The sequence below is a fragment of the Mesoplodon bidens genome, assembly GCF_964165515.1.
Source record: "Mesoplodon bidens genome assembly, chromosome: 3".
In the NCBI taxonomy this organism is placed as follows: domain Eukaryota; kingdom Metazoa; phylum Chordata; class Mammalia; order Artiodactyla; family Ziphiidae; genus Mesoplodon; species Mesoplodon bidens.
This window is the reverse complement of record NC_138178.1, coordinates 100,181,446-100,209,139: the sequence shown is the minus strand read 5'-3', so window position 1 is coordinate 100,209,139 and position 27,694 is coordinate 100,181,446. Positions and strand designations below refer to the sequence as shown.

The following is a 27,694-nucleotide window of genomic DNA, read 5'->3' as shown; positions in this document are numbered from 1 at the left end:
AGAAAACAAACAGTGACCAAATTATTTTTGAGAAATAATTATTTCAAAAGTAAAATTTAAATGCTGAACAGCCTTTCTTACACTGTTCAAAATGTCACATTTCTCTCTGAAATCAGGACCATAATTTAAACACATAGCTTCTTCTTTGAATGTAAATACAGCAGTACATGAAGAAAAGAAGAGCCTCATTACTGGCCTAATAAACCAGCCAAGAAACCATCTCTATCTTCTTACTGTAAAAGTTTTCACTTGTGATTTAAAGGTCAGGACCAGAAGTTTTCAAAATTTCATTTACAGTCTGCTCTTGAAACATAAAAAATCTAACATTTAAGTATGTAGTTAAAATGAGATAAGCAATTACATACTTTACTATGTTTAAACTATTAAACATAATAGAGTATTATGATGTATAAAAATTAAATGTTAATTTAAAAAACAACTTTTTACTCATTACTAATTTAAGATGCACTATGTACCAACTAATCAAAAAACAATCATAAGGTACTGGATGGCTACAACTGATTATGCCAGTCCTGGTGGAAATAAAAAGGAGGAGAATGACTAAAATATACTTGAAATGACAAGTCATAAAATATAATTAATAGCACAAGCCACCAATTAATAAAACTGGCTGACATTAACTGAGCACTTACTGTGCCAGGATGTGAGCTGTGTTAAGTACATCATACTAAATAGTCTCATACTGACGACAGTCCTATGAAACAGGTACTATTGTCTTGATTTCACACTGAGGCTCAAGGAGGTGCAGTAACTTGCCCAAAGTTACATGGCAGGTGAGTGTGAAACCTAGTTAAGTCTGATTGTAGAACCTATATTCTAAACAACTATACATAGTCTAATCATTATGAAAAGACCTGATGTTTCAATAAGACACACAGTCTGCTTTAGTTCAGAAGAAGAAAGCACTGTGCCCTAAAGTAGTTGGTGTGGAAGAGCATTTAGAAGGTTACCCTTCAATTAAGTGGAGTAGAGTGGAAAGGGTAGTTAGGGAAGGAATGTTTACAAAACAATGAATAGTCTATTGATTTGGAATTAAATCATATTGAGGTAATGGGAAGAGAGAGTTTAAATTTTTTAGAAGTAGTCAAATAATGCAAAGATATCATGTAATTAGCCCAATCAAGAGGCTATTGGTTAGAAAGATACCATGGAAGAGATGAGACTGGAGTTTGAAGTTAATGAAAGGATATTTCCATTCTGACCCTAATATCCTGTCCTTATAGCTCTCACTTCCTTACTCCCAAACTTGTTTCTCTGACATCCAGCTTTTTTCAGTTCTTCTCATTTTCAGTAATCACCAGCATAACTCCAAGCTTCACTTCTTTTTGTCCTCAACCCTCTTTTCATAGTTTACATACTCACTACATAATCTCACTCATACTCATGACTTCAATTACTATCTACAGGTGTATACAGACTACTCACCTAAGTGGAGGAAAAAATAGAGTCAGAAGAAGTTATCATAGGCCCAAGGGAAGCGAGTCCCAAGCATATAAGCAGAGGGAAAAAACAGTGAGTGGAAAAGAGCACTTAAAGATGAAGAAAGAAAAAGGATCACTGCTGGAAGAATCAGAGAGTAAATAAGGCAAGAGCACATTTGACCAGCTAGCCTCAAAGAGAGAGAGGAATAAATCTCTTACAGTATACAGATTCTTCCCGTGTCCTACTAACAGCACTTTGTTTGATGAAATAAATGCTTGCTACTAGACTTTTATCCAATTGGTAATAATTAGTATTAAAATACCCTGCAACCCTCATCTGCTTCCTTAATCGTTATACTTATTTTTCTCCTTAGCATGGACCACCATATAATATACCATATAATTCATCTGTTATTTGCTGCCTTCCCCAACTAGAATGTAAGCTCCACAAGAGCAGGAATTACTTTCCATTTTCTTCTCTGCCACAACCCCATACCTATAATAGTACTCAGCAAAATGATAAACACTCAATATTTATGGAATGAATGAACTGTATAAAATGGAGTGTATTAGTCATTGTTAAGAGTGCAGGAGTAAGAAAAAGAAAGATAAGTTGGAATGATAGCCTGCAGATTGTGGAGAAAATTGAGAACCATCCACGACAGAGACTATGATGGACAACAAGCAAGGGGAAGACCCAGTGATACGCTTATGACTGGAGCAGAGATAAGGGAAAGGAGAAAAACGTGGTGAAGTTTTGGCTTCTCCCTTGGACCTTTGAGAAAAATATTCCTATGACAGTCTAAGTGCTTCTTAATCATTTATTTGATTCAGCAGTATGTAAAGGAAAAAACAAATCAAGTCAGCAATATCTAAGACTCACAACCCAGCATAAGAAACCAACATGGAACAAAGCTTTGGCAACATACTGTTCTCTTGCTTCTGGATCCATCTTTTCATCATTCTTTTTAATCAAGTTCCAGAATTTTCTTAGTTTAGGTGTCTTTTTTAATTCTAATTCCAATCGTGCCTGAAAGAGTGATGTGACATTAAATCATCAGTAACCCCAAAGCTTACAAGGATAAAGATTAGATCAACTATTAGGTAGTTTTCTAATGTATGGATATACTATAGAGCAATGGGATAAAACCAGAAAGCAACATGACAAAACCTGAAAACTAAGAAACAAATACCTATATTTTAAAGAACTGTTCAATTCTGACACTTGTTAATAGAAAAAAATAAGACAAAAGAAACTGCCTTTTCTAGTCAAGATTTTAAGCTCAATAATAAATTTTTTTCTTATTTCTAAAATTAAGGACTTCAATTTGAAAAATATGAGCATTAACATTTAGGAGCATTAAAGTTCAAAAAAAGGGTCTGAAACAATGAACATAAAACAGCTACCACAATAAGGAAATGTCCACACCACCACATTCTTTCTTACCACACTTATCTATTTTTAACTTAGTATTAATTATTTATACGTGCCTGTTTTCACCTTCATCAACTGGTACCTATGAATGAGCTTGCATATCTGGGCGTCTACAAAATCACCCAAGAGCAGGAAATGGAATTCTGAATACAGTATTATACTGAAATTTGATAGTTTTAACTTTATTCCCTAAGATCTGTTAATTTGATACTGGCACATATTATCCAACGAGAATTTGATGAGAAAAATGAAGTTGCTAATACTAAACATAATTCTGATCTTCTCCTATAGCTGTATGTACATTCCAATCAAGGAAAATAAAAAATTCAAGTCTGTATTTAGTCTCATCCAAAGACATATATACGAGTAATAATATTTTACTAAATTAACTCCTCTCTGAGCACAATAGATATTACCTTATTTCACCTTACAATAATGAAATCAGGTGAAACGTATGCTAGCTTACATATAAAAACTTTAAAACGGAAAAAACTACATCTATGATAAGTTAATGCATAGTAAATTAGACAAATTTTGTAAGCAGGAAAGGGGATTTTTAGCTACCATTTTATATCCATATTAAAGCTACACAGTCTAAAACCACATGTTCCACTCATAAATATATGTAAGTTTCTGAAATTAGATACTTACAGGCTGTAAGCCCATCCACATTGGGAGGGAGATAAGCTGCTGTACTTGACTCCGTATCAAGTCTACTTCCTGTTTAAAGCATGAAGAAACCAAGTTTATAAACACACCAGCACTTTAACCTAAGTCTTTACATAAGGCGCATACTGTCTTTTTAAGTCCTAGGGGAAAACATGCTATCAGTACTTTCAAATTAATGATATTTTATTATTAAGAAGTTCAATACTTTTTAAAAAAGATACAGTCAAGCCTCATTATTTGTAGATTCCACATTTGTGAATTCATCCACTTGAAAAAATGTATTTGTAATCCCCAATTCAATATTCCTGATGCTTTTGCTGTCATTCATTGTCAGCACAGAGCAGAGAAAAATGTGAGCTGCCCAACACACGCATTTCCAGCTGAGGCTGGACAAGGTGATGCTCTGCCTTCTTGCTTCAGCTCTCATATTATACACTAGCATATTTTTTTGGTCTATTTAGTGCTACTTTTTCACATTATTGTGTTTTTTGTTGGTGATTTTGCTATTTAAAATGGCCCCAAGCACAGGACTGAAGTGTCATCCAGTGTTCCTGGGCATTAGAAGGCTGTGATGTGCCTTACAGAGGAAATATGTGTGTTAGATAAGGTTTGTTCTAAGTTACAGCACTGTTGACCACGAGTTCAATGTTAATGAATCAACAACATATATTACATAAGGTGACTTTAAACAGAAACACATGAAACAGTTAGACGCTGATCAGTTTGTTGTGACCGGAGGCTTGCATAAACCTAACCCTGTTATCTTCCCCAAGAGCAATGGTTCATTTATAGCTAATTCAGTGTTCGCAGCTACTTTATAGAGCGTAGCTACCTCAAATAATGAGAACTGATGGTAAGCTGAAAAAAACAAAGTATTTCAATAATAAGCTAGCTTTTAAGTTAATTAAACCTAGCACCAATCTACTAATACTAATTAAATCTTGGTTTTGTTCAATTGCTGACAAGGAATCACATCTATTTATATTTGCTTTTTTTAATTTAATAAATGTTAAAGAGGTAACAGTGACATATCATAAATCTTTTTCTTATGTCTTTACAAGATCCATGTGAGGTACTACATGGAAACAGATAATAATCATCCACCTACCAAGACTGTTTTCAGGGAAAGAAAAAACCCCGTGCATTCTCCTGTATGGGTCTAAATGCACTATCAATCCAGAAGCACCTATCTTTAAATAAATAGGTATATACCTTCAGATAACCACAGGAGAGAAGCACGAACGAAATAGTAATTACGGTAAATATTTATTTTTTAGAAGATAATCCTATGAAGAATGAAAAGTGTCATACACAACCCAAGAGACTTTCAAAGATCATCCATAACCACCCCTAAACAGTCAACTAAAAACATAACTCTCCTGCTGACCTGCCAGCTTATGCATGAAGTATGCCTGAGAAGTAACGAAACCATGTTTTTGTGTATAGCTTACACACACAGATCTCATTACTCAGTGTTCATATTAGACTCTTTGTTGCTCTACGTTTGGAGAACTTCAGTTCTTATTATCATTTTACTTAGAGGCTAGATAGAGAAAAGGAGGGATCAAGTCTAAATCTATTAAAAAGCAAACAGATCTTATAAAAAGATTTTACTGAGAAGGGGCTGAAATCAAGCTGTTAGCATTATCCTCATTCCCCACTACTATGAAGAGTTGGCTACAGAGGTAATCTCATCTACATTCAACTGAAAAGAACAAGAAAACTTGAACGTTTCCCCAAAAGATAAAGTAAAATTACCAAACTATTGAAGCAATGATCAAGAAAAAGCAATAAGACTGTCTGTTCATGGAGTGAAAATTCACCATCAGTTTCAGCTAATGCCGCTTTCAAGATACACTTGAAAAAGAATGGGAAGTCATCTGGCTTCTTCTTAAAAGTCTGAAAAGAAAAATAAAAATTCATTTTGAAATGGCTTGCTCACCTCTTTTCCTCCTTTAAGCAAACACTGGTGGACTTTTTAGTAGTCCATTAACAATACCTAATAATTACAAAAAGATTATTTGCTTTCTTATTAACGGTAGCAAGTCAAATATAGGTTTCTGGCAGGACTATGTGAGAGTTGCAGAAACGTTCAGCTAATAAAATAATGGCTTCAATTCCTTTATTTTTTCTTCAAGGATTAGGCTGGTAATTAGCTTAGGCTTTGTTTTCTTATTAAAGATCTAAAGTGTTTTAACTCTTCTAATTTAAACAAAAGAAACAACATCTTTAGCAAAAACTAAAGTCTTCCCACTCTAATCTCAAAGACAGCCTTTCCTTTATATTGTCTCTTTACTCTTAACATATAATGTTAAAAAAAAAGGTAAATAATGTAAATATATTCAAGCCTCTCTGTGATCTACCTCCCCACCTAGTTTCTTTCTGTTACCTCTCCCTTCTTTCACAGGCATGTGCTCCAAATGTGTGGCCTGCACTAGCTGTTTTCACTTACTTCTCTACAACAGGTTTCCACCCACAGCACTCCCTGAAGTTGTTACAGCTGTCAAGCCCAAAGGACTCTTACCAACACTCAACCCCTTTTCAATGTGCTGAAGGCTCCTCCTCCTTTGACTTTACAGGCCAGTGTTCCTAGGGTTCTAGCCTCATTCTTCTTTTCCCCCTCCCATTACTTCAACTACCATATGCTAATGATTCTAAATACACATTTTCAGTCCAGGTTTCTCTAGACCCTTAGATTCCTTTGTCTACTAGACAATTTCACCTAGATATTCCAAAAGCAATTTAAACTCAGTAAGTCCAAAACTCAATTCAATAATTTTGTACCCTCCAAAGTATTCCTCAACCCTCTTCTACCTAACTTGATAAATGGCACTCTCATCTTTTACATTCAGTTGCCCAAGCCTGGAAGGTTATTGGAAATAATACCTCTCCCTGCTAAAGCTACTTCAATTATCAGGTCCAATCAATTCTATTTTCCAAATCTGTGTGTAACTTCTCTTCATCTGTACTATCTTTTCTCTGTTTCAAGCTCTAATCACCAAAGTGGTCTTTATAACATGCAAACTGATCAAGTCATTCTCTGCCTTCCCTTTCCCTTCCTTTGGTAGTTCGAAGCAACTTCAAGAAATCCCTAAAATGTCTCAATAAGACACAAGGCCCTTAGTTTACTCTGGGTTCTAATCTGCCATACGATGGTAGTCACTTAATGAATATTTGAGTGAAGTGTCCATGGTTTTATCTTAAAGAATGTTAACACCTTTTCATTTTGGAGACTATCCCCTCAAAAAAGATGTCAAGTATCCATGCCTTTCCTTCATTTAAAAAAGTCTGACTGGAGGGGAAGAAACTATTTCGATGAGCTGACCATTTCATGGTGGCCAAAGAAAGCCAAGATTTTGGACCTCTACTAGCTGATCAAGCCTCTACTACCGTAGCACAAAGAGAAAATGTCAATTAGAAATGTCAAAAAGGGAAAACAGATCCCAAATCAGAGACAAAGAGAAAATTGAAATTACAATATATCTGTCTCGACTTTGGAAACACTATTCACATAAAAATACAAATATATACTCCCTGCTGTGAAACAAGGCACTGAAAAATATTATCTCATTTGAGCATTATCTATTTGTGCTACTTAATATAAATTTTACTTTATCTGATGTAAAAGTCTTTATAACTCATGCCACTCTGTTTTAAGTTCAAAGCAGAAAAATAACTCCACATTCATAATTTTTCAATTCACAGTAAATTAGTTTAAAGAAAGTATTGAAACTGAAAGAAATCTTATATTATTTTTCATACATCCATTCTTTTTCTCAAAATTTAATTTATTATTGGATAAAGTTCTGTTCTAAAAACATTACTTATTATTGGCAAAAAGTCTGCTACTTTGTAATGGCTTAAGTGACCAAAGTAAGAAAGCTATGAAGTAATTTAAATCTGTTACCTCCCATGCAGGGACATTTTCTCTGAACTTCTCATTCACCATACAGCAGATTGACATTAAATAGGCTTTGCTGGACACTTCGGGAGAATAATTCATCCAGAGGTAATTTTCAAGATACTGGCTGTGGAAGAATGAAAAGTCATAGAATATTTCATTAGTTACCACCACTTCTTTGTAATATATCACTCCCCTGAAAAAGCTTAATTATTTATAACTTTTTGAAAATCTATATTTATAGTTTGAGAATCCTTCACAAATTTACCTATAATGTAGGTCAGTGCTACCAACTACAAACATATGTAGCAAATGTGGCTGTGGAGAATGACAGCCTTATACTTTCAAAGAGGGAGACCTCAAAGGTTATTGACATATATAATTATCACCATTAGAGCACTGGATATTCCCTTATCTAGGGCATTTCGTGGAGTAAAAAATAAAAATATCTGACAAATATCAGCTCTAAAATGAAATGGTATGATGGGCAGCTTCACAGATAAATGTATCTGAGAAATTAACATGAACTCACATCAGGACCAAATGATTTCTGGAAACTAAGAGGATTTGTTACTTAATTTACAAGGTATTCAACATAAGTCAGTTTTCAAGGTAACTGGCATTTCCCCCTCAAGATGCCAAAATTATTATTCTAAGACTTTGGTGAAAATATTCCTAAACAAAGTAAGTATTTCTGATTTCTAAAACAAAGCTTAGCCGTTTCTTATTCAGAGTAATTATAAACATCAATTACTGTACGGGGTTGTAAAATACTCTCAAGTACTAATGCAAAAAAGAAGGACTTGGGGCTTCCCTGGTGGCACAGTGGTTGAGAGTCTGCCTGCCGATGCAGGGGATACGGGTTCCTGCCCTGGTCCGGGAAGATCCCACATGCCACGGAGCGGCTAGGCCCGTGAGCCATGGCTGCTGAGCCTGCACATCCGGAGCCTGTGCTCCGCAACAGGAGAGGCCACAACAGTGAGAGGCCCGCGTACCGCAAAAAAAAAAAAAAAAGAACTTTTGTTCCAATTTTAAATCACTCCACACGTATTACTTTTCAATGGGTTACAAGTGCACGTGCTCATACATGCACACACACACAGAGTTATGCATTTTAGATTCTGCTATAGCATATAATTTTTCTACTTTCTCTTATGCTTCAAAGGTCTGCTCACGTTGGTATTTCTATGGGTCTATCTTTAGCCATCATTCTTGCTTAATTTGCAAGAGCCTAGGAAACTGATAAATAGTATTTTATCCTAAACAATGGCTAAAAGGCTCCAAGTTAGAGACTACTCTTTCATAAATAAAATGCATGAAACTTCGTATCATTCTTTTCTTACAAGCTTAAATTTTTTCCTGAATTATGCCCTTTAGAACTTCCATTACCAAGTCTGTTAGTGTGAATCTGTGTGAAATCTCTTCATTTCATGGCAGTTTAGCTGGTGATAGAATTCTTTCTAGGTTGAGATTCCTACTTTTTTTCTATGTACTAGTCTCATACTACTATCTTCTCTATCATTACAATTGAGAAGTCTACAATCAATTTGTTCTTCTTCCTCTTTGAGTAATCTTTTTCTCTCCAGCAGATTTTAAGATCTTTACTATGTCACTGTTGCTCTGTTCACCATTTGCTGTATATACTTCCTGAATCTAAAAGACTCATGTTTCAACTGCAGAAAATTCTTAACCATCATCTCTTCTAAAATGACACTCCCTCATTCTCTCTAAACGTCTTCTGAAACTCCTAATGGACCTTCTCATTCTAGCATCTAGATCTCTTAATTGCCTTGTATGCTTTCCACCTCTATTTCTCTTTGCTATTATTTGTTACTTTCCTCAGATCTAAATCCCCATTCACTAATTCCCTCTTTAGCTGTGTCTAATCTACTTAATTTGCCCATTGAGTTTTTTAATTTCAATGATTTTTATTTTCATTTTTCCCCAAACTGTCCATATTTAGTGTCCTGTTTCTTGTTCACATATTCTATTTGTTTTTTTATGCCCATAATAATTTTAAACATGATTTGACAGTGTGTATCAATTATATAATTACCTGGGATTTTCTGGGGGATATCTAATTCTATTCTTTATTGTTTCAACTAAATCTTGCTTTAATGTGCTTTGTAATTGGGAGTTTGAACTCATCTTTACCAGGGTTTTAGCTATAGGTTTTTTTTGCAGTATAGTTGGAATACATATCCTTTCAGAGTATCTTTATATTTGTTCCTGCCAGATGCCCCACAGATATCACTGGCTTGCCACAGTTTTTAACAGTAATGTCTTGGGTATTATCTGACTACACAGCAAACTGCAAACTTATTCTTTACATTTTTCAGATGATGAATCTGAGAATATTAGAGTCAATGATTTGCCCAAGATGATGCAGTTATCTCCATGATATACAGATGATACACACCTGACTCCAAACTACATCTCTTTAAACCCAACTTAAGGACTGTTCAATAATTCCTTGATTCTATTTTGGCAATCACAGCAAATGTAATCTATATAATAACATGTTCCTCTGATGCATTTCATCAAAGATTCAGTTCACTCTCCTGTACCCAGGCACCTCCTCCATGCCATCTCACTTTCCACTCTAGCAAGAGACCATCAATTATCTCTACTACAAACTTGAGACTCATTGTCTGGAGGCTGACACAGAGAAAATGGCATTCTCACCCAGAAATTATTATACATAAAAGTTCCTGGAAGGTAACAACCCCCTTTTTCAGTTATTAAAAATCTTTCACTGTCACTGGTGCCTTCAATATGTTCTGCTGCTTTCTCCTTCAGTTCCTGCAATTCTCTTGGTATCTGATATTTGCCCGGACCATAGAATTCTGGTTTTATCCTATTCATATATCAGCATCCTCTTGATTTTTATTTACTTTTCTTCTGAAAGATGGCATGGTATGATGAAACGGGCATATTAATCTAAGGGCCAGATGGACCCAATTTCTAGCCTCAGTGCTCTCTATAAAATAAGGAAGCTCTTACTGGGATTATTATGAGGATTAAATGAGATCAAGTATTCAGTGATAATACAGTCCTTAGGATATAGTAGGAGTCTACTTACAAGTTAATTCATAGCTATAAACTTCAATTTCTCTCTGTAAAAATAATAAGAACACCTACATCATGACATTTTTTGTGAGGATCATATCTGTGTATGTAGGGAGAAACAGTTGTTAATAGAGACTGACTTCTGATGCAGACTAGACCTCAAGAAGTGTGGAGAAGTGGAAAAACCATGAGCTTTGGCATCAGACATTGGCATCCCAGCTCTGCCAATTACTTAAATGGATTATCTTTAACAAATAACTGCTCTGACCTCAGTTTCTTCCTTCACTAAGTGGAAAGTATAATACTGACTTTGCAGGGTTTCTGTGAGTGCTCTGTATGTAAAATGTTTATCAATGTGCCTAGCACAAGGTTCAATAAATGGCAGATACTACTATCATCAACAGCAACCTTGGCTTTTACTTCCAGCCTACTGGCCACACCTGGTTGTCATATAATCTAAATTGTAACCTAAAAATTATATATTCTCTTCTGTCTGAAATATTTATCAGTGGCTTAGGTCAGAACAATGCTGGCTTAGTAATAAAAAGTTAGCCTGGAAGGAAAAAATGGCTACAGAATGCATTCCAATTTACTCCCATTATCACTAGAGGAACCAAAGAAGAGTTCAGAAATTGCTCAGCACACACTAACTTAATTAGTGAAAAACAACTCAAAATACAAGTTACACTAATAATGGAACATCATCTTTGAAAACAAAGGCTATCATACACGTATTCCAAAATAAGCCAATCACAAAAATATAAATCTTTTAAAATTTATAATTATTTTCTTATCCACTCACAGAAATGTACAGAAAACTTAGCTAAAAGTTAAGTCACACTGTCATCTTTAACTTCATCAAAGTACAGCCTTTAAACTCACCTAAATTCCAAGAGCATTATCTTTCTGATGGCAAATCTAAAAATAGAAAAATAAATAGTAAAAATATTTAAATAGAGAAAATAAACATTTCTGAGTTACTAATGAAGATGTATTTTGGAATCTTCTTTTAATATTGACTCACATATCAGAATAATTATATTTATTTATGCATTGAAAAAAGCAAATTTTCTTTTTATTTTTTGTTTGTATTTTGTTTCAGATAGTTTATTTTATTTTTAAAAACTGTCTAAGAAGAGTTACTTATATCCTACCCATATAACAAACACAATCAGCACCATGACATACAAGGATACAACACATAGATTAATAAGCCAAGTAATTTTAATCAAAACACAAGTGCTCATCAATATTCATAATATTAGATCACAACTGCCAAAAGCTAGCCTGTCTCAATTTCTTAAGCACTGACTAACATTCTTCCATTTAATAATCAAATGAAAACATTCTGCTGAAGTCATGCCCTCCTATAAGCACAAGGGACACATGTATCTATATCACAAACATGGGAATCAGGCTTCTGTAGCCTTGACATTAAGTTTAAAATATTAGAAAATTGTGGAGGGAATATCAGATATCTCTTTATATACTTTAAAAATCAGAGTGTTTTGTTTTATATGGATAAATGATGCAGTAGTTACAGGGTATCCTTCCAAAGGTAGGTTCAAACATCCACTAATTTAGTTTTATCATTTTGTATATTGAAAATAAAGTAGCCAGACCAGAACCATGCCACTGGATATTAGCCTCCAGCTTTGAAAATTAAATGAGTATGCATTATAAATTTATAATACCCCAAGAGACCATTATCCTGTCAAAATCCTATTCCACTGATTTCTGATCTCTTAGTTTCACTGAGCAAGCAATGTCAGAACTTTAGTGAGAATGAAATGAAGGATTTAATTGTGCAATAGCACAAAGACAGAACACTGCCAAGGCACTGGCTTCTACAGCCAGCCAAGCCACTGAGAGGATACAAGAGCTTCTGTGGTACACTCTAGATCTCCAGCTGCAGGCATTTCACTTTATATGTGTGTTGGACAACAGAATTCAGGGCCTGCTATGCAAATACCTGCACCCTTAATTTCTTCAGCCACATATAGGACCTCATTGATGAAAGAAAGAAAATCTTGGCTCGCGAGATAGATCAGTATTCTAGTCATGATTTAGTGTTACCTTGGCAACATCTTTAAACACCCTGGGACCCAGTTTCCTCATGTACAAAAGAGGTGAAGTGGTCAATTTTTTTTTCCTATGGATGACTGGACAAGTGAAAAATCAGTTTTGATGGGTCAAGATAATGCAAAAACACTCAATTTCTCTTATAGCAATCTTGGTGGTATTCATTAAATTGGGGGTTTTACACTTCTGCTAGTAAACTTTCTGAGACAGATAAAGAACTTAACTAAAGGTATACATATAAGATACAAAAATGGGTCTAGAGACTAGATATTATACCAGAAAATCTTTAAAGATAAGGATGAAAAGTTCTAAGAAATAATGAGAAATATAAATAAAGGATTTGGGGATGGTTATTTTATTAAGTTACCAATATTTACTGAGAGCATGCTTTGTAAAGCCTGACTCTGGTCAAGGGTTTAACATGCATTTCATTAAATCCTCCCAAAGCTGGATAATTTATATACAATACATCGGGTCTATTAACTGTATTGTTAACTGGATGATTAAATTTGATTGAAAAAAAACGAGTAGGGAGGGGTAGGCAAAGGGGTTTTTTTTTGCTGCTATAATTGCCCTCTGCTATCTCTCTTGGGATATGTGAAAACATGAGGTCTGGAGCTGTGGCAGCCCCTCTGCAACCACATAGGGAAAGCCAGAAAGTTTGTTAAAAGGTTGACAAAGACCCTCACATTATGAACTTCTGAACTACCTACTCCAGATTTATTGTTAAATAGATGATTAAAAAATCAAATAATAATTGTGAACAAAGGAAGCCAGCCATAAAATAGTACATACCATGTGTTTCCATTTATTTAAAGTTGAAAACCAAGCAAAACTAAACTATAGTGTTCACGTTTGCATACTTACATATTTAAATGGTAAAGCAAAGGGCACATAAGGGTTTGTGGGATGCTAAAAGGTTGGTTTTTTTTACCTCAGTGGTGGTAAAAATTCAGAAGGCTAAATGTTTCTGTACGTTTTATGTGCTTTCTGTTAATTTCATAGTAAAGAGGTTTAAACATTTTTAATAAAAAGAAATATAAACACTGGCAAAAGTAAATTGCTCTAAAAGCCATCCCTTTTTTTTCTTTCAGTATAAAAATCACTTGGATGGATTAATAATCATACCAAAAGTGTGTGGGTTAAGAGAGTCCTAAAGGGCAAATGGACCCTGTCCTATTTAAGAACAGAGTATTGGATAAGAGCAAGAGAACAAGGATTTAACAACCTGGCGCTGTCTGTATCTATGGTAAAATATCTTGGGCTAGTTACTTAATCTCTCTATACCTCAGTTTCAGCATCCATAAAATGAGGATAACAGTAACTATCACAGAATTGTTGTGAGGATAAATACGCTGCTATATACAATGTGCTGAGATCAGAATCTGGCACATAGTAAGCACTCCAGAAATGACAATTACTGTTACTTTTAATATTTTAAAATCAAACAGATAAAATACATTAAGACAAATTCACCAAATCTGATAATGGTAAGGATAGCAAATATGAATCTTTTGTATAATATACTGCAATGGGGATTGAACAATATGGTATTTTAAGATCTATCTAATTTTGAGATTCTAGAAGTGATCATTTATACCATAAGAATATAAGAACTGATTAATTCCCAGATGCCTTCTAGGGAAACAGGGATGATGTACAAAAAAATGTATATTATAAGAAACTTAATGTATCATATTAAGAGTGCCTTATGGCTATAAACTGCCTATTTTGATAGCCTACAAACAAGTTAATAAATCTTACATTAAGCCATTCCCCAATAATGAAGAAGCTACGAGCATATAACTCTGCAAAACAGCTTCCACAAGGCACTAGTCTAAAAAAAAAAAGGTCATTAAAATTTAAAAATATACACTACAGTTTTTGTGCTACACAGGTGCATTATTTAACTTTTTGAACTTAGAGATTTGGGGGCAAGATGCAATCAGTTCACTTTTATTCAAGTGTTTAAATATGTACAAGATGAGAATATGGCTGTTAAGAGTGCCGTGATAAGACTCAGGGAGCCCCGCCAATGACTGTTACTACTTTCAGCAATTAAAAATGACTTAGCCAAGTCTATGTAACTTAAAAATCACCAGCAGCTTTTAGTTGTTAATTATATAAAAATTATATTCAAGGAAGCAATATTAGTAGCAAAGGCTTAATTAAATACCCCCCAAACCCTAAGCAATCATTGGAGTGAAACCCTGTTCTACAAAGAGGCAGAGAACTAGTTCTGGAGGTTCAAGGTAAATTCCAGATTGGTTTATCCTTAATATATAATAAAAAAGGGTCCTAGAATTTATCTAACCACTCATCTTCAGTTAACTTTCCTCAGGCAATTTCCTCCATACCCACACTCACACCAACAAGTCATATGTTACATATCCGCTCAAATGTGATATCTTTTTCTTCTTTTATTAGAGTATAGTTGCTTTACAATGTGTGTTAGTTTCTGCTGTACAGAAAAGTGAATCAGCTATACATATACATATATCCCCTTCTTTTTGGATTTCCTTCCCATTTAGGTCACCAGAGCACTGAGTAGAGCTCCTTGTACTACACATTCTGCTCTCATTAGTTATCTATTTTATAAACAGTAGTGTATATATGTCAATCCCAATCTCCCAATTCATCCCACCCCTGCTTTCTCCCCTTGGTGTCCGTACGTTTGTTCTCTACGTGTGTGTGTCTGTTTCTGCTTTGCAAATACGTTCACCTGCACCAGTTTTCTAGATTGCACATGTATGTGTTAATGTACGATATTTGCTTTTCTTTCTGACTTACTTTACTCTAAGAGAGGATCTTTGCCTGATCATCAATCTAAAATAGCAGTCCTGTCGCTATACCCTAATCCCACTTTAATTCATAGCACTTACTACCTGCTGATACTGTATATATATATATATATATATATATATATATATATATATATGTATGTATATATTTTGTCTGTCTAGGTAAGAATTAGAACACAGCTTCATGAGTAGAGGCTTCATCTGCCATGTTCACTGATGCACCCTTAGCACTGAAGTGGTGGTTGATACAAAGTAGGCTCAACCCAGTCCTCTCTTCAGAACTCTACACCTAAATACCCAACTGCATATTCTACATCTCTCTCTATAGCTCTTCAGTGGCTAGAATTCAACATTTCTAAAAGTGACTAGTGATCTACACCCAATCCCACCAACAACAACAGCAAAAGTCAGCAATGGCACCTAATCACCTGACAACCTTTGCCAAAAATTTTGGAGTCATCCTTGATTCCTCCCTTCCTGCATTCACCACATCCAACCACTTCTATCTCTCAGATTGGTAACTCCTCTCTATCTCGACTTTCCATGCTAGTCCATGCCATCATTATCTTCAATCTGACTACAACAATATTTACCTGCCTCTTGCTCCCTCCAAATTTCCTGCCTCTTGCTCCCTCCAAAATTTAAAAATACTACCATCATGCTTCACTCATTTCCTATTTCTCTTCAAATTTAAAACAAACAAACAAACAAACAAACCTTAACATGGTCTTTGGCCCTACCTACTTCTAGAGGCTCAAGAATCGACTGCTAAAACAAAACAACTAGAGGACTTCCCTGGTGGCGCAGTGGTTAAGAATCTGCCTGCCAATGCAGGGGCACGGGTTCGAGCCCTGGTCTGGGAAGATCCCACGTGCTGACATTAATCATCAATGTCAGTAAAATAGTCTTTTATTTTTAAGTGCTCTTCTTATGTTGTTTGCATTCTTAGATTCTTCTTGTCTTCATTTTGCCCGAAAACTTGTTTCTTAAAATAGTTTGCACAGGGACTTCCCTGGTGGTCCGGTGGTTGACAATCTGCCTGCCAATGCAGGGGACACAGGTTCGAGCACTGATCTGGGAAGATCCCACATGCCACAGAGCAACTAAGCCTGTGCGCCACAACGACTGAGCCTGCGAGCCACAACTACTGAGCCCACGCGCCACAACTTCTGAAGCCTGCGCGCCTAGAGCCAGTGCTCCACAACAAGAGAAGCCACCGCAATGAGAAGCCTGAGCACTGCAACGGAGAGTAGCCCCTGCTCGCCGCAACTGGAGAAAGCCTGCACACAGCAACGAAGACCCAATGCAACCAAACATAAATAAATAAATAAATAAATAATTAAAAAAAACGACTGGCCTCTTATTTTGACACTGCCTTTACAATATTTAGTAAAATTTACCTCCTAAGACTCAAACACATGAAAAAAATAAAATCTGAGATTTTATAAGGTCTATGATATTCATAACACAAATGTTTCTATTTCATATTAAAACGGTTAGTTACCTTTTAAAATACTCATTGGGCATATATATCTACAGGTGCAGATATGGAAATATGCCCAAGACACATTGTTTAAAAAAAAAAAAGTCATGATGCAGAATGGTATGTAGAGTATAAACTCTTTGCTGTTCAAAAAAAAAAATCAAAGGGGGGCTTCCCTCGCGGCGCAGTGGTTACAGTCTGCCTGCCGACGCAGGGGACACGGGTTCATGCCCCGGTCCGGGAAGATCCCACGTGCTGTGGAGAGGCTAGGCCCGTGAGCTATGGCCGCTGAGCCTGCGCGTCCGGAGCCTATGCTCCGCAACGGGAGAGGCCACAGCAGTGAAAAGCCCGCATACCGAAAAAAAAAAAAAAAAAAAATCAAAGGGGTAGAGAACTGGAACAGATGTATACATAAATAAAGAAACTAAGGGTTAAGGGACAGGGAAGAAGATGTACTGAAACTTACCCTTTCTGGGTACTGTTCAAAATAATTTTTATTTTTTATTATATATATAGTTTATACATTATGTACAAAATGCGTATTTTATTATTTTGTATTTAATTATCATGTATATTTTACTTTTCCAATTTTTAAATAAGCTTTCAAAAAGATTTATCAGAAAATAAGAAAATCAGTATTAGTTGAACTGAAATTTTTAAATCTCCATATTTACTCTTCCTCACATTCCTTCAAAAACAAAATAAACCCTAAAAAACTTAATCCCTCTAATCTGAGCCAAAAATTAAAAGGCAAAAAAATATCTTATGCCTCTTCAGCAGCTAGATATAGTTTTTCTAGTCACCATCTCCTTGATGACCAAATCAGAAAAAGGAAGGAAAGTTCCAAGTTTATGATTACATTTAGTTTAGAAGTTCAGATGAGATCCAAGTTAGTCCCATCTACTTCCTACGTATGAAAATTAAACTCATTCCTACCTTGACTTGACAATTTCTTTCTCATATATATCTTCAATCACCTGTTAAAAATATAAAAAAAATGTTTAATATCTCAAATAACTTTTTTTCAGACTCTAAATTGAGAGTTTTCAATTACTGAGATTACACAAAACAAGGTGGTTTAGGAAAGCTATCAAATATCACTGCTATTGAAATAATACTTGAGATTTTTTATAATCCCATTATATCCCTCAAAATGTAAAATAACAGAAAGCAAAGTAGTAGAAAAAAATAAATAATAAAATATATCTAAATAAAAATAATTCTAGAAATAATTATTAAAATGATGTATTTATTTCATTTCTAGGGAAAATAAAAATTCACAAGATCAGGATATTTTTTAAAACTTAACAAAGTATATAAATGTTATCAGGCTCCACCTAAGAGTTTTAACAAAGTGCTTTCAAAAACCAGAAAGTAAACTGAAAGTGAAAAGACATAACAGAAGCAAATGCTAATCATTACATCCTGTCTTCCAAGCACATATGATAAAACCTCAGAATTTCCACTTACTTGGGTTAGGGTGGGTAGGATGGTATAATACATAAGAATTCAGGTTCTGGGGTTGGAAGCCTGGTTCAAACCATTCACCTTTACTGCTGGAGACTACAACCTTTGCAAATGCATGACTGCTCTAAGGCTCAGTTTCCCAGTATACAAAAAGGATCTAATAATAAGAAGTACCCCATGGGGTTGCTATAAGACAACACATGTAAAGAATTCAGTACAGGTCCTGGCACATGGCAAGCCTTTAATAATAGTTATCAGTAGCAGAAGTAATAGTAGTGCTAGTGACAAGAGTAGTTAAAAAAAAAACTCTAAAATTATCAAGTAGTTTAACATGGTATAATATAATATTATTTTATGGCAACTATGTCTTTTAACTGCTCAAAGTATACTTCTCAAATAAATGTTTGTGGGTGGTAAAGGGAGGAAGACAATGAGGCAAGCAAGTCTTGAATTTGTATGAAATTTTGTCATTGCTTTCCCGTTTATCAAAATCCAAATTAAATAATAAAATGAAGGGTATAATCTTCTTTAAATACCAACTTATACATAGCTTCATCTAGTGTTAACTAAAATGATCTGAATATAAATTTAATCTCTAAAAACCTTGATCTAATTAAGTTCAACTCAATCTAGTAGTGTCATAAAGATATTTTTGTTATTAATGAAAAATGACCCTAGGAACCCCCAGACCCAACATATACAAACACAAACATACACAAACAGCATATAGTAAGATAAAGCAACCTGGCTGATAATTAAGAGTAATTAATGTATGTCAAGTTTGTGAATATCCTCCTGATGAATAAAATGGGATTGCTGGCAAAACAAAAATATATTTCTAAATAAAACGTTTAAGCTCAAATAATGTGAGAAATTTGGGATTAAGTTCAGTTTTAATAAGAGTGCCTAGAGTATCACAATTCAATTTACAATGGCAAACTTAAAGCGAGTCTTCACTACTTGTTAAATGGCACGTGTATGTTAGCTCTATAAGACCTCTCTTTAAGAACCTATGTCAATGAGAACTAATCCTCCATTAGGAATTCTGCCTTTCGTTTATTCTAAATTGTGTCACCTGAATCCTAAGTCCCTTCCCTAATTGAATATGACTGGCCCTCAGTCATCTAATTCTCTAAATAACTCCCACCTCTTCCACCATTATTACAGATCTTTATATCAGTTCATAAACCTAAAAATAAAAGAGAAAACAATAGATTTTATCCTACATGAACTGTCTAAAAAACTGTAGGAAAACTGATGTGTACTTACAAAGATATTCATTACATGATCACCTAATAATGATAAATCAGAACAATCTAAGAATCTATAAACAGGAAAATCCCCACACATATTTTAAAAAGCTTAAAGGAAATAAAACAACTGATAGTAGAGGTTATCTCTGGGTAGTTATTTTTATTTTCTTATGTGTAGCTTCTGTATTTTCCAAATTTTCTATTATGAGTAATTGTTAGTTTAGAAAACCATTCATTTTAACTTTTAAAAAAATTATGAAGAGCTTCTGTCGAATTAGCTCTTGAAAAAGATACAAAGAGCATACCTATTCAAAAGGGATGTTGCAAACCAAAAATACTTACCTTTATATCAAAAGGTGATTTTTTCTTGATATGGGGAGCCCAGTATTTACATGCTAACTGCAAAAGTAAACAGTATAAACAGTAAGTCATAGATTCATACCACTGTAGATTCATACCACTAACAGACTGACATCATTCAGTGACAAGCTGTTTCTTAACAGGGCACTACTGGCGCAGGGCGAGGCGATAGAGTAATTTACCTATTAAGGGGACTAGATAGAGTAATTTACCTATTAAGGGGACTAGATAGAGTAATTTACCTATTAAGGGGACTATATGGGCTTGCAGACCAGTTAGCATCTTTGGGCCCAATCCACTGAATGCCAGTAATGCCCTGCATGGCACCCTGCCACTATGATTTAAAAAAAACAAAACATACTTTTTAAACTGCTCCTATGGAAACAATAGGGTGAAGTTAATAACCACAGTCAAACATCTTCAGCATAGAGCTAACGAAACCCAGGTCTAGAAAGATTAAATGAGCTGCCCAAGACTACAATTAGTTAACAGGTGAGCCAGTACTAAAAAACAGATTCAAAATCCTCAGGAATGTTGATTTGCAAAACAATAATCTTTAAGTGATTAGTATACACTCAGGCACACCTAAACAAAACCTAAAAAAAATTGTAGTTTATCAGTGGGTTATTACCAAGAATAAAAGAGTCAGTATGTTATATTTCAGCAAAGCAGGTTTTACCTGAAAAATGTGAATTTAAATACATATACAGGGATACCTCAGAGATACTGCAGGTTTGGTTCCAGACCACCACAATAAAGCGACTACCTCAATAAAGCAAGTCACATGAATTTTTTGGTTTCCCAGTACATATAAAAGTTATAATTTACACTATACTGTAGTCTATTAAGTGGCAATAGTATTATGTCTTTAAAAAAACAATGTACATACCTTAATTTAGAAATACGTTACTGCTAAAAAATGCTAACCATCATTAAAGAAAGTGAGATCACAGAGTTCAGATATCTGATCTTCTTAAAACTAAATTTTAACCTCTACATCTCACTCATTCAATAATAATTAAAAAGCCCCTTCTCTGGTCAGGTGTGCCAGGTGCTCAGAAATAATGGAGGAGGAGGAGCAGGGAAATGGTAGGATCCCTACATACTCTCTGCCCTCATCTCATACCATTCTCCCTCTTACTTCTTAAGTTTGCTCTCCTGGCTTCTTTACATACACACCATAAGGCATTTCCACTTGCTACTCCCTGGACTGTTTCCCTGCTCTTCCCCAGACTGGCTCCTTTTTTGCATTCAGGTCTTAGCTTTTGCGTTCAGGTCTTAGCTCATTCGGGTCTTAGTCAGGACTCTCCTGACTGCTCTTCATAAACCCGACCCAGTCTGCCACAATGACGTTGCATTTTCCTGATAGCAATAATCACTGTCTGAAACTACCCTGTTCATTTGTCTCACTCATCCCTCTAAAATGTAAGACCCCTGAGGGGAGGAAACTAATAACTTTTACCACAAAAATTCAAGCATATGGGAAAAGGGAGTTCTAGTCTAACTTGTCCAGAAAAACCTCTCCAAATTAATGTAGATGGATGACAATGAATTAACCACATAAGAAAAGGTAGGGAAAAAAATGAAGTAGAGGGAACAATGTTGAAAGGAGGTGCCAGGAGGTGGAAGATTGCATGGCACAAATAAATGCAGTTCAGTATGGCTAAACATTGTTAGAAAAGGAGGAAAAAAGAGAGGAAACTGGATATACGCATGGGCCAGATGACAAAACAAGGTGAATGATTCCATGGTCATTATCCTAAGGGCAATTAGAACTCTTTAAGGATTCAAAATGACTCTTATGCTTCTGCCTTGGCAAATCTTCTGAAACAGGGCACAGAGAAGAAAGAAGCAAGTGAGTAATAAGTTCTGCATAGAGCTACTTGCACTCTTATCCAACACCCAAAGCAACAAATAAAGATTAGGAAAGTTGCTCAGCGGTACAGGGCTATGTTTCCCTATTCAAAGCCAACCGCGGTTCACCATGCAACACAATAAACAGGTTTTAAATGAACGCTCTCTGACCACGGGATTGCTCTCTTCGTAGATGCATGTATTTGGAGCAGGTGTCTTGTCAGATCCTCACCATTCCTTTCAAAGATCTAGGTTACTCTAAGGCTAAGAATAAGCCTATCCCTCCTTCGACCCTCAGTTCAGTATCACCTCTGCTATGATAACTTCTTGCCAGTCTCACGTGACTGGGGTGTTCCTTCTGTGAATCCGTCGCTCCTGCGACGAACTCTAACATAGCAAAGCTCGCTTTTCATGTGTCTGTCTCCCCTGGAACATGAACTCCTCGGGGCAGAGCCTCTTTCACCACGGTATCCCCGACAGCTAGCACAGCTGCTGGCACACAGCACGTACTCTTCAGTAAAAAGACTTGAGTGTATGAATTGACAAACGAATGCCTCCTCGGTGCTCCCGTTCCCAAGAAAAATCCCACCTCCTGGCCTCAGGGCTTCAGCGTCCTCACCCCTTCACACACACCAGACTCGCCCAAGCGCACCTGAGTCACGAACTCCGCGTTGATCTGGGATACCGTAGGGGCCACGATTTTCTTGGGCTGAGCAGGGGCCGTCATGGCAGCACTCTCCTTCCGCTCCAGTGGAAAAAAAAGGACCGCTCCGAGCAGCGGTGAACCCGATACACTTCCCCCTAAGAAGCGACTGCGGCTGCCTAACTCCGAGATGCAAAAACCCGTGGAGCAGAATATCCTCAACGTTTACCGACCACAGGGAACGCGCTCCGCAGCTTGTGCATTCTTCGAGAAGCGGAACAGAACAGGGCCGGAAGTGCATGCAAGCGCTGGCTCTGAGCTAGAGAGGCAAGGGCTTCGACCTCCCCGCTCCTGCCCCCTAGCGGGAAGCTGAGAGAAAACACCCAGGGAGACGGGATTGATGTCTCAGTGACCAGGTAGATGGTGTTGGTTAAGGTTTTCTTGTGGTAGGGTCGGGGAGGGAGAGGGAGACTCGGAGTTTCTTTCAACCCTATAAAAAATATTAGTGAAAAAAAAACTAAACGGGGAATGCGAGGCTTGATTTTAACTGTTTTTTTTTTTTTTTTTTTTTTTTAATGGTACGCGGGCCTACTCACTGTTGTGGCCTCTCCCGTTGCGGAGCACAGGCTCCGGACGCGCAGGCTCAGCGGCCATGGCTCATGGGCCCAGCTGCTCCGCGGCATGTGGGATCTTCCCGGACCGGGACACGAACCCGTGTCCCCTGCATCGGCAGGCGGATCTCAACCACTGCGCCACCAGGGAAGCCCCAATTTTAACTGTTTTTTAACAGATTCATGGAAATATAAATTAACATATAATGAACTGCACATAGGGTGTAAAATTTTATTTTTTTAAATAGTCATACGTATGTGAAACCATCACCAAAGTCATAATAATAAGCATATCCAATGTCTCTAAAATTTTCCTAGTCCCTTTTGCAATCCATCCCTATCCCATTTCTACCCACCCATTCTCAGGCAATCACTGATCTGCTTTCTGTCGCTATAGATATATAGATTAGTATCCTTTTTTATAGAATTTTATAAATATGAAAATAATACAGTATGTACATTTTTTCTTTCTTCTTTCACTCAACATAATGATTTTGAGATTCATCCATGTTGATGCATGTATTAATAGTTGGTGCCTTTTTATTGTTGAGTAGTATTCTATTTTACAGACATACCATAGTTTGTTAATCTGCTCATCTATGGATGAACATTAAATTGTTTCCAGTTTTTGACCACTACAAATAATGCTGCTAAGAGCATTCGTGTATATATGTCTTAATGTAGACATGTGGTTCCCTTTCTCTTAAGTAAATACTTAGGAGAGGAATAGCTGGATCAAATGGTATGTGTATGTTTAAATTTTTAAGAAACTGACTGTTTTCCAAAGTAGTTGTACCATTTTATATTCACACCAGTAGTAGATAAGAATTCCAGTTTTTCTTCCTTCTCACCCACACTTGATATGGTCAGTCTTTTTAATTTTAGCCATTTTAATAGTTATGTGGTATATCTCACTGTAGCTTTAATTTGTATTTCCCTAATGACTAATGATGTTGAATGTCTCTTCATGTGCTTATTTGCCATCCATATATCTTCTTTGTGGAAGCCTCTATTCAAATTGTTTGCCCATTTTTAAATTGAATTGCATGTTTTCTTATTACTGAGTTTGAACGCATACCTCTACCACTCCCAAATCCATATATAAATTAAACATGTACCTCTAGTAAACTTTCCCTGGATGAACACAGGCAAGAAACAGGTAACATGGTTGCCTCTAGGGAGGAGGAACTGGGGGAGGCGAGAACAGGAGCAAGGGAAGTCTTATTTTACATTTTACACCCTTTTGAAACTTTTGAATTTTGTAACATCTATAGCCTGTTTGAAAATAAACAGTTGCGAAGGAAAAAACAAAAAAGTGTTTGTAGGTATAGAAATTAAATGTGGAATCCTTTTTTCCTTCTACTTGCTATTGTATAAATTTTATTTATAGAGCTAAAGGTGAAAATTTGCATGATCCTAATTTTAAATGCAACAGATTTTGAATGCATAAGGTATCTAATTACACTTTATTTACAAACGGAGTCTATACAACAAGAGGTAAAATAAGATTTTCTGAATAGCTTTTATGATGAATCTTGAAAGGTAGATAAGATTTTGATAATCAAAAACATCAGGGACAATATTTCTAGTATAGTCATAGCACAGATAAAGCCATAAAAGCAGGTCATGCTGGGAGAATGTTGAGAGTGAGCCATCAGGCTTAACATGTCAAAACCTTAAAAGCTAGAGAAAGGAGACTGTATTTATCATGGAAGGCAATAGGAAGCCACTGATTGGAAATCTACTTTTGGAAGATGACTTTTCAGTAGTTTGTTAGATGGGTTGGAATAGGTAAAGTGGGGATGGGAATACCAGTTGGGAGACTATTGCAAATCTAAAGCAAAAGTAACACAGCCTAAATTTGGGTTCTGGAAGTAAAATTGAAGAGGAAGGAATAAGCATGGAAGACACTGAAGAAACAGAGTAGAGACAGAAGGTAGAAGTAGATTTTAAAAGGAAAAGATAGTTCCAATGTATAGAGACACAGTCTGAGGTAGCAGGAGGAGATCTGGGCAGTGATCAGCAATTTATTTGCCAATTAACATTTGTTAAATTTGTAATTTACCTTATGATTTTGTGGCCAAGAGGATATTAAGTCAATAAGCTCCAGATTATATGTGGATCTAACTATGTGAAAGGTTCTAATTTATAATACCTAGTAGATTTCTGAAAAAATGCAGTATCATAATCTTTCTCCTCTCTCTCTCAAACTCTCCCTCTCTCTTTTTCCTGCTTTCTCTTCTCTTCATATCACTTCTCTTAGCCAAGTTTTTGAATGATGGTTTTGGACATCCTAAAATTATAATATGTTCATTTTATAACTTTTATTTTACAAGCTTTCTGTAATGAGTTTTGTAAGTAAGGAAGGGAGAAAGCAAAGAAACCAGGTAATCAAGAGTTTCAAAACACAAGATTGTCAATAGTGTCAAATGCTTCAAAGAAATCTAAAAGGACAAGAACTTCAAAAAGTCCAGGGGTTTGGAAATTAGGTGACCATTGGTGACCATTATCAGTTTGTTGTAGTAAGAAAAAGAAAATTTAATTCAAATTGATTTTAAAGTAAAGGAAATCTATAGGTATAAATAAAGTCTAGAGATAAATTAGGCTTCAGGCGGTTGATCAGGCTTCCAGCTCCATTCTTTTGGCACTGATCCCCCTACTACTCCCACCCTACTCTGCTTTGTGTTTTGACTTCATCCCCAGACTAGCATTCTTCATGGTACCTAAACAGAGAAAACTTCTCCACACTCACTTCTTCTTCCTCAATCACTGAAATAAGTACAAGGTTTCACTCTGATCAGATCAACTTAGGTCAGTTCTTCCAGGCCAATTACTCTGGCTAAGGTAGCATTGTGCATTGACTGGCTTAGTCTTGGGTTACCCATCCCTTTAAGTCATGATGAATATTCTGATAGAGTTAGACTGATCATGACCATTGCTGGAGCTGCAGTTAAGATCAGTCCTACCCAGAATACCTGGCTGATATACAGTGAAAGAGAGAAGATGTGGTTGCAACTAACAATGCCTACTACAATGATCACTGATAGAACAGCTCCCAAGAGGTGGTGAGGAAAACACTAGGTAAAAAAGGGCTAAGAAGCTAATGAACGAAAAGGCAATGGAGGAAGTAGGTGTAATGAATTTTCAATATCTCTGACCCTAAAAGGCAAAGAGTAAAATATAACAGTAACCAAAATAATAGGTAAAACTAAAGTTATTTGGCCCAACTGCTATCTCTTTTTAAGCTTGGTGCAGTGGAAATTTTGATTGCCTATCCATTCCTCCCTTCTTTCCAAATGCAACTTCAAATTTGACCAGTATTTGTATTATCTTCAGGCAACCTTGTGCTTGAAGGAAGTAGGCTGAGGTCCAGGTCCAGCTCCACATAATTCTATCTCCTTTATCTGTGGTTGGTTCAGGAATGTGGCTGTGAAGCAATTCTGGCAGGTGAGAGAGGTAGTGTTCACTGTAGACTTCTAGGAAACTTATCTTTGCTCTTGGGGGAGTTTCTGGGTGTCTCATTCACTCACTGTCCCACCCTCCCCCCATGAAAGAAGCATGCAGCCCTAATTGCAAACAAAGCATCCTAAAACCATAAGGAAAATAATCTTGTCATTGTGAAAGGCAGAGCAGATGGAAGGAACCAGAGTCAACTATATGATTTAACAACCCTAGAGTTTATCTAGTTGCTGGACTTCAAGTCGTATAAGCCAATAAGGTCCCCATTGCAAGAAGCAGTTTGAGTCAGGCATTCTGCTACTTGCAGCCAAAACCATCGTAACTGAATAAGGAACACATGAACTCTTCTTTAAGGAACCAATGAGAGGGAAAAACTAAAAACACCAGAAAAAAGAAGGGACTAATGATGAAGCTCCCAGAAGGAGAAAGAGAGCAAGGAAAAGCTAGCTTCAGAAAAGTGGAAGAACATTATTATTCTGAGATACATGAGAAAAGTAAGGAGTAAAGATAGACATTTTTGAGTGAAGAGAAGGGATGTTTAGAAAGTTTTGGATTGGCTTTGATCTCAACATCTTAGAAGGCAAACTCATTCCAAGAATGAATGAAAGGCTCTAAATGAAATTATAGATTTACAGAGAAGGTAAGAGTTTGTAATAATGACTCCATTCATTTCTTCCTTTATACATTCAGTATATATTTGAGGATGTAAAAACATTACAGATACTGCTTTATACTTTATGTATAAAACATAAAATCATGCATTCTCTTGCTTTCCAGAAACATGTAGTTTAGCTCAATGGTTCTCAAATTATAGTTTCAATACAGCAATAACAGCTAACCTGTATAAATGCAAATTTTCAGGACCAACTCCAAATATTGAATCAGAAACTATGAGGGTGTAGCTCAGCAATCTATGCTTTTAACAAGCCCTCTAGATGATTCTAGTGCACACTAAAGTTTAAAAACCACTAGTCAACAGTGACGATTAATAGAGTTATGAACAAAAAGCAGTGGGAGGGCTTCCCTGGTGGCGCAGTGGTTGAGAGTCCGCCTGCTGATGCAGGGGACGTGGATTCGTGCCCCGGTCCGGGAGGATCCCACAGGCCGCGGTGCGGCTGGGCCCATGAGCCATGGCCGCTGAGCCTGCGCGTCCAGAGCCTGTGCT

At 36.2% G+C, this 27,694-nt stretch overlaps 1 protein-coding gene across 1 annotated transcript in view; it reads right to left on the bottom strand.

Moving 5' to 3' along the window:
- AQR (aquarius intron-binding spliceosomal factor) overlaps nt 1–22,738 on the bottom strand; it is a 106,415-nt gene extending 83,677 nt beyond the window's left edge. Inside the window, exons 1-8 of the mRNA XM_081228597.1 lie at nt 22,469–22,738; nt 19,945–20,001; nt 17,819–17,859; nt 11,399–11,434; nt 7,454–7,574; nt 5,305–5,445; nt 3,529–3,597; nt 2,372–2,472 (exon numbers count right to left, since the gene is read on the bottom strand). Of these exons, the coding sequence (XP_081084723.1) occupies nt 2,372–2,472; nt 3,529–3,597; nt 5,305–5,445; nt 7,454–7,574; nt 11,399–11,434; nt 17,819–17,859; nt 19,945–20,001; nt 22,469–22,543 (641 nt within the window). The 5' untranslated portion in view covers nt 22,544–22,738. The remainder of the gene's footprint in view (nt 1–2,371; nt 2,473–3,528; nt 3,598–5,304; nt 5,446–7,453; nt 7,575–11,398; nt 11,435–17,818; nt 17,860–19,944; nt 20,002–22,468) is intronic.
- Between the last annotated feature and the right edge of the window lie 4,956 nt (nt 22,739–27,694).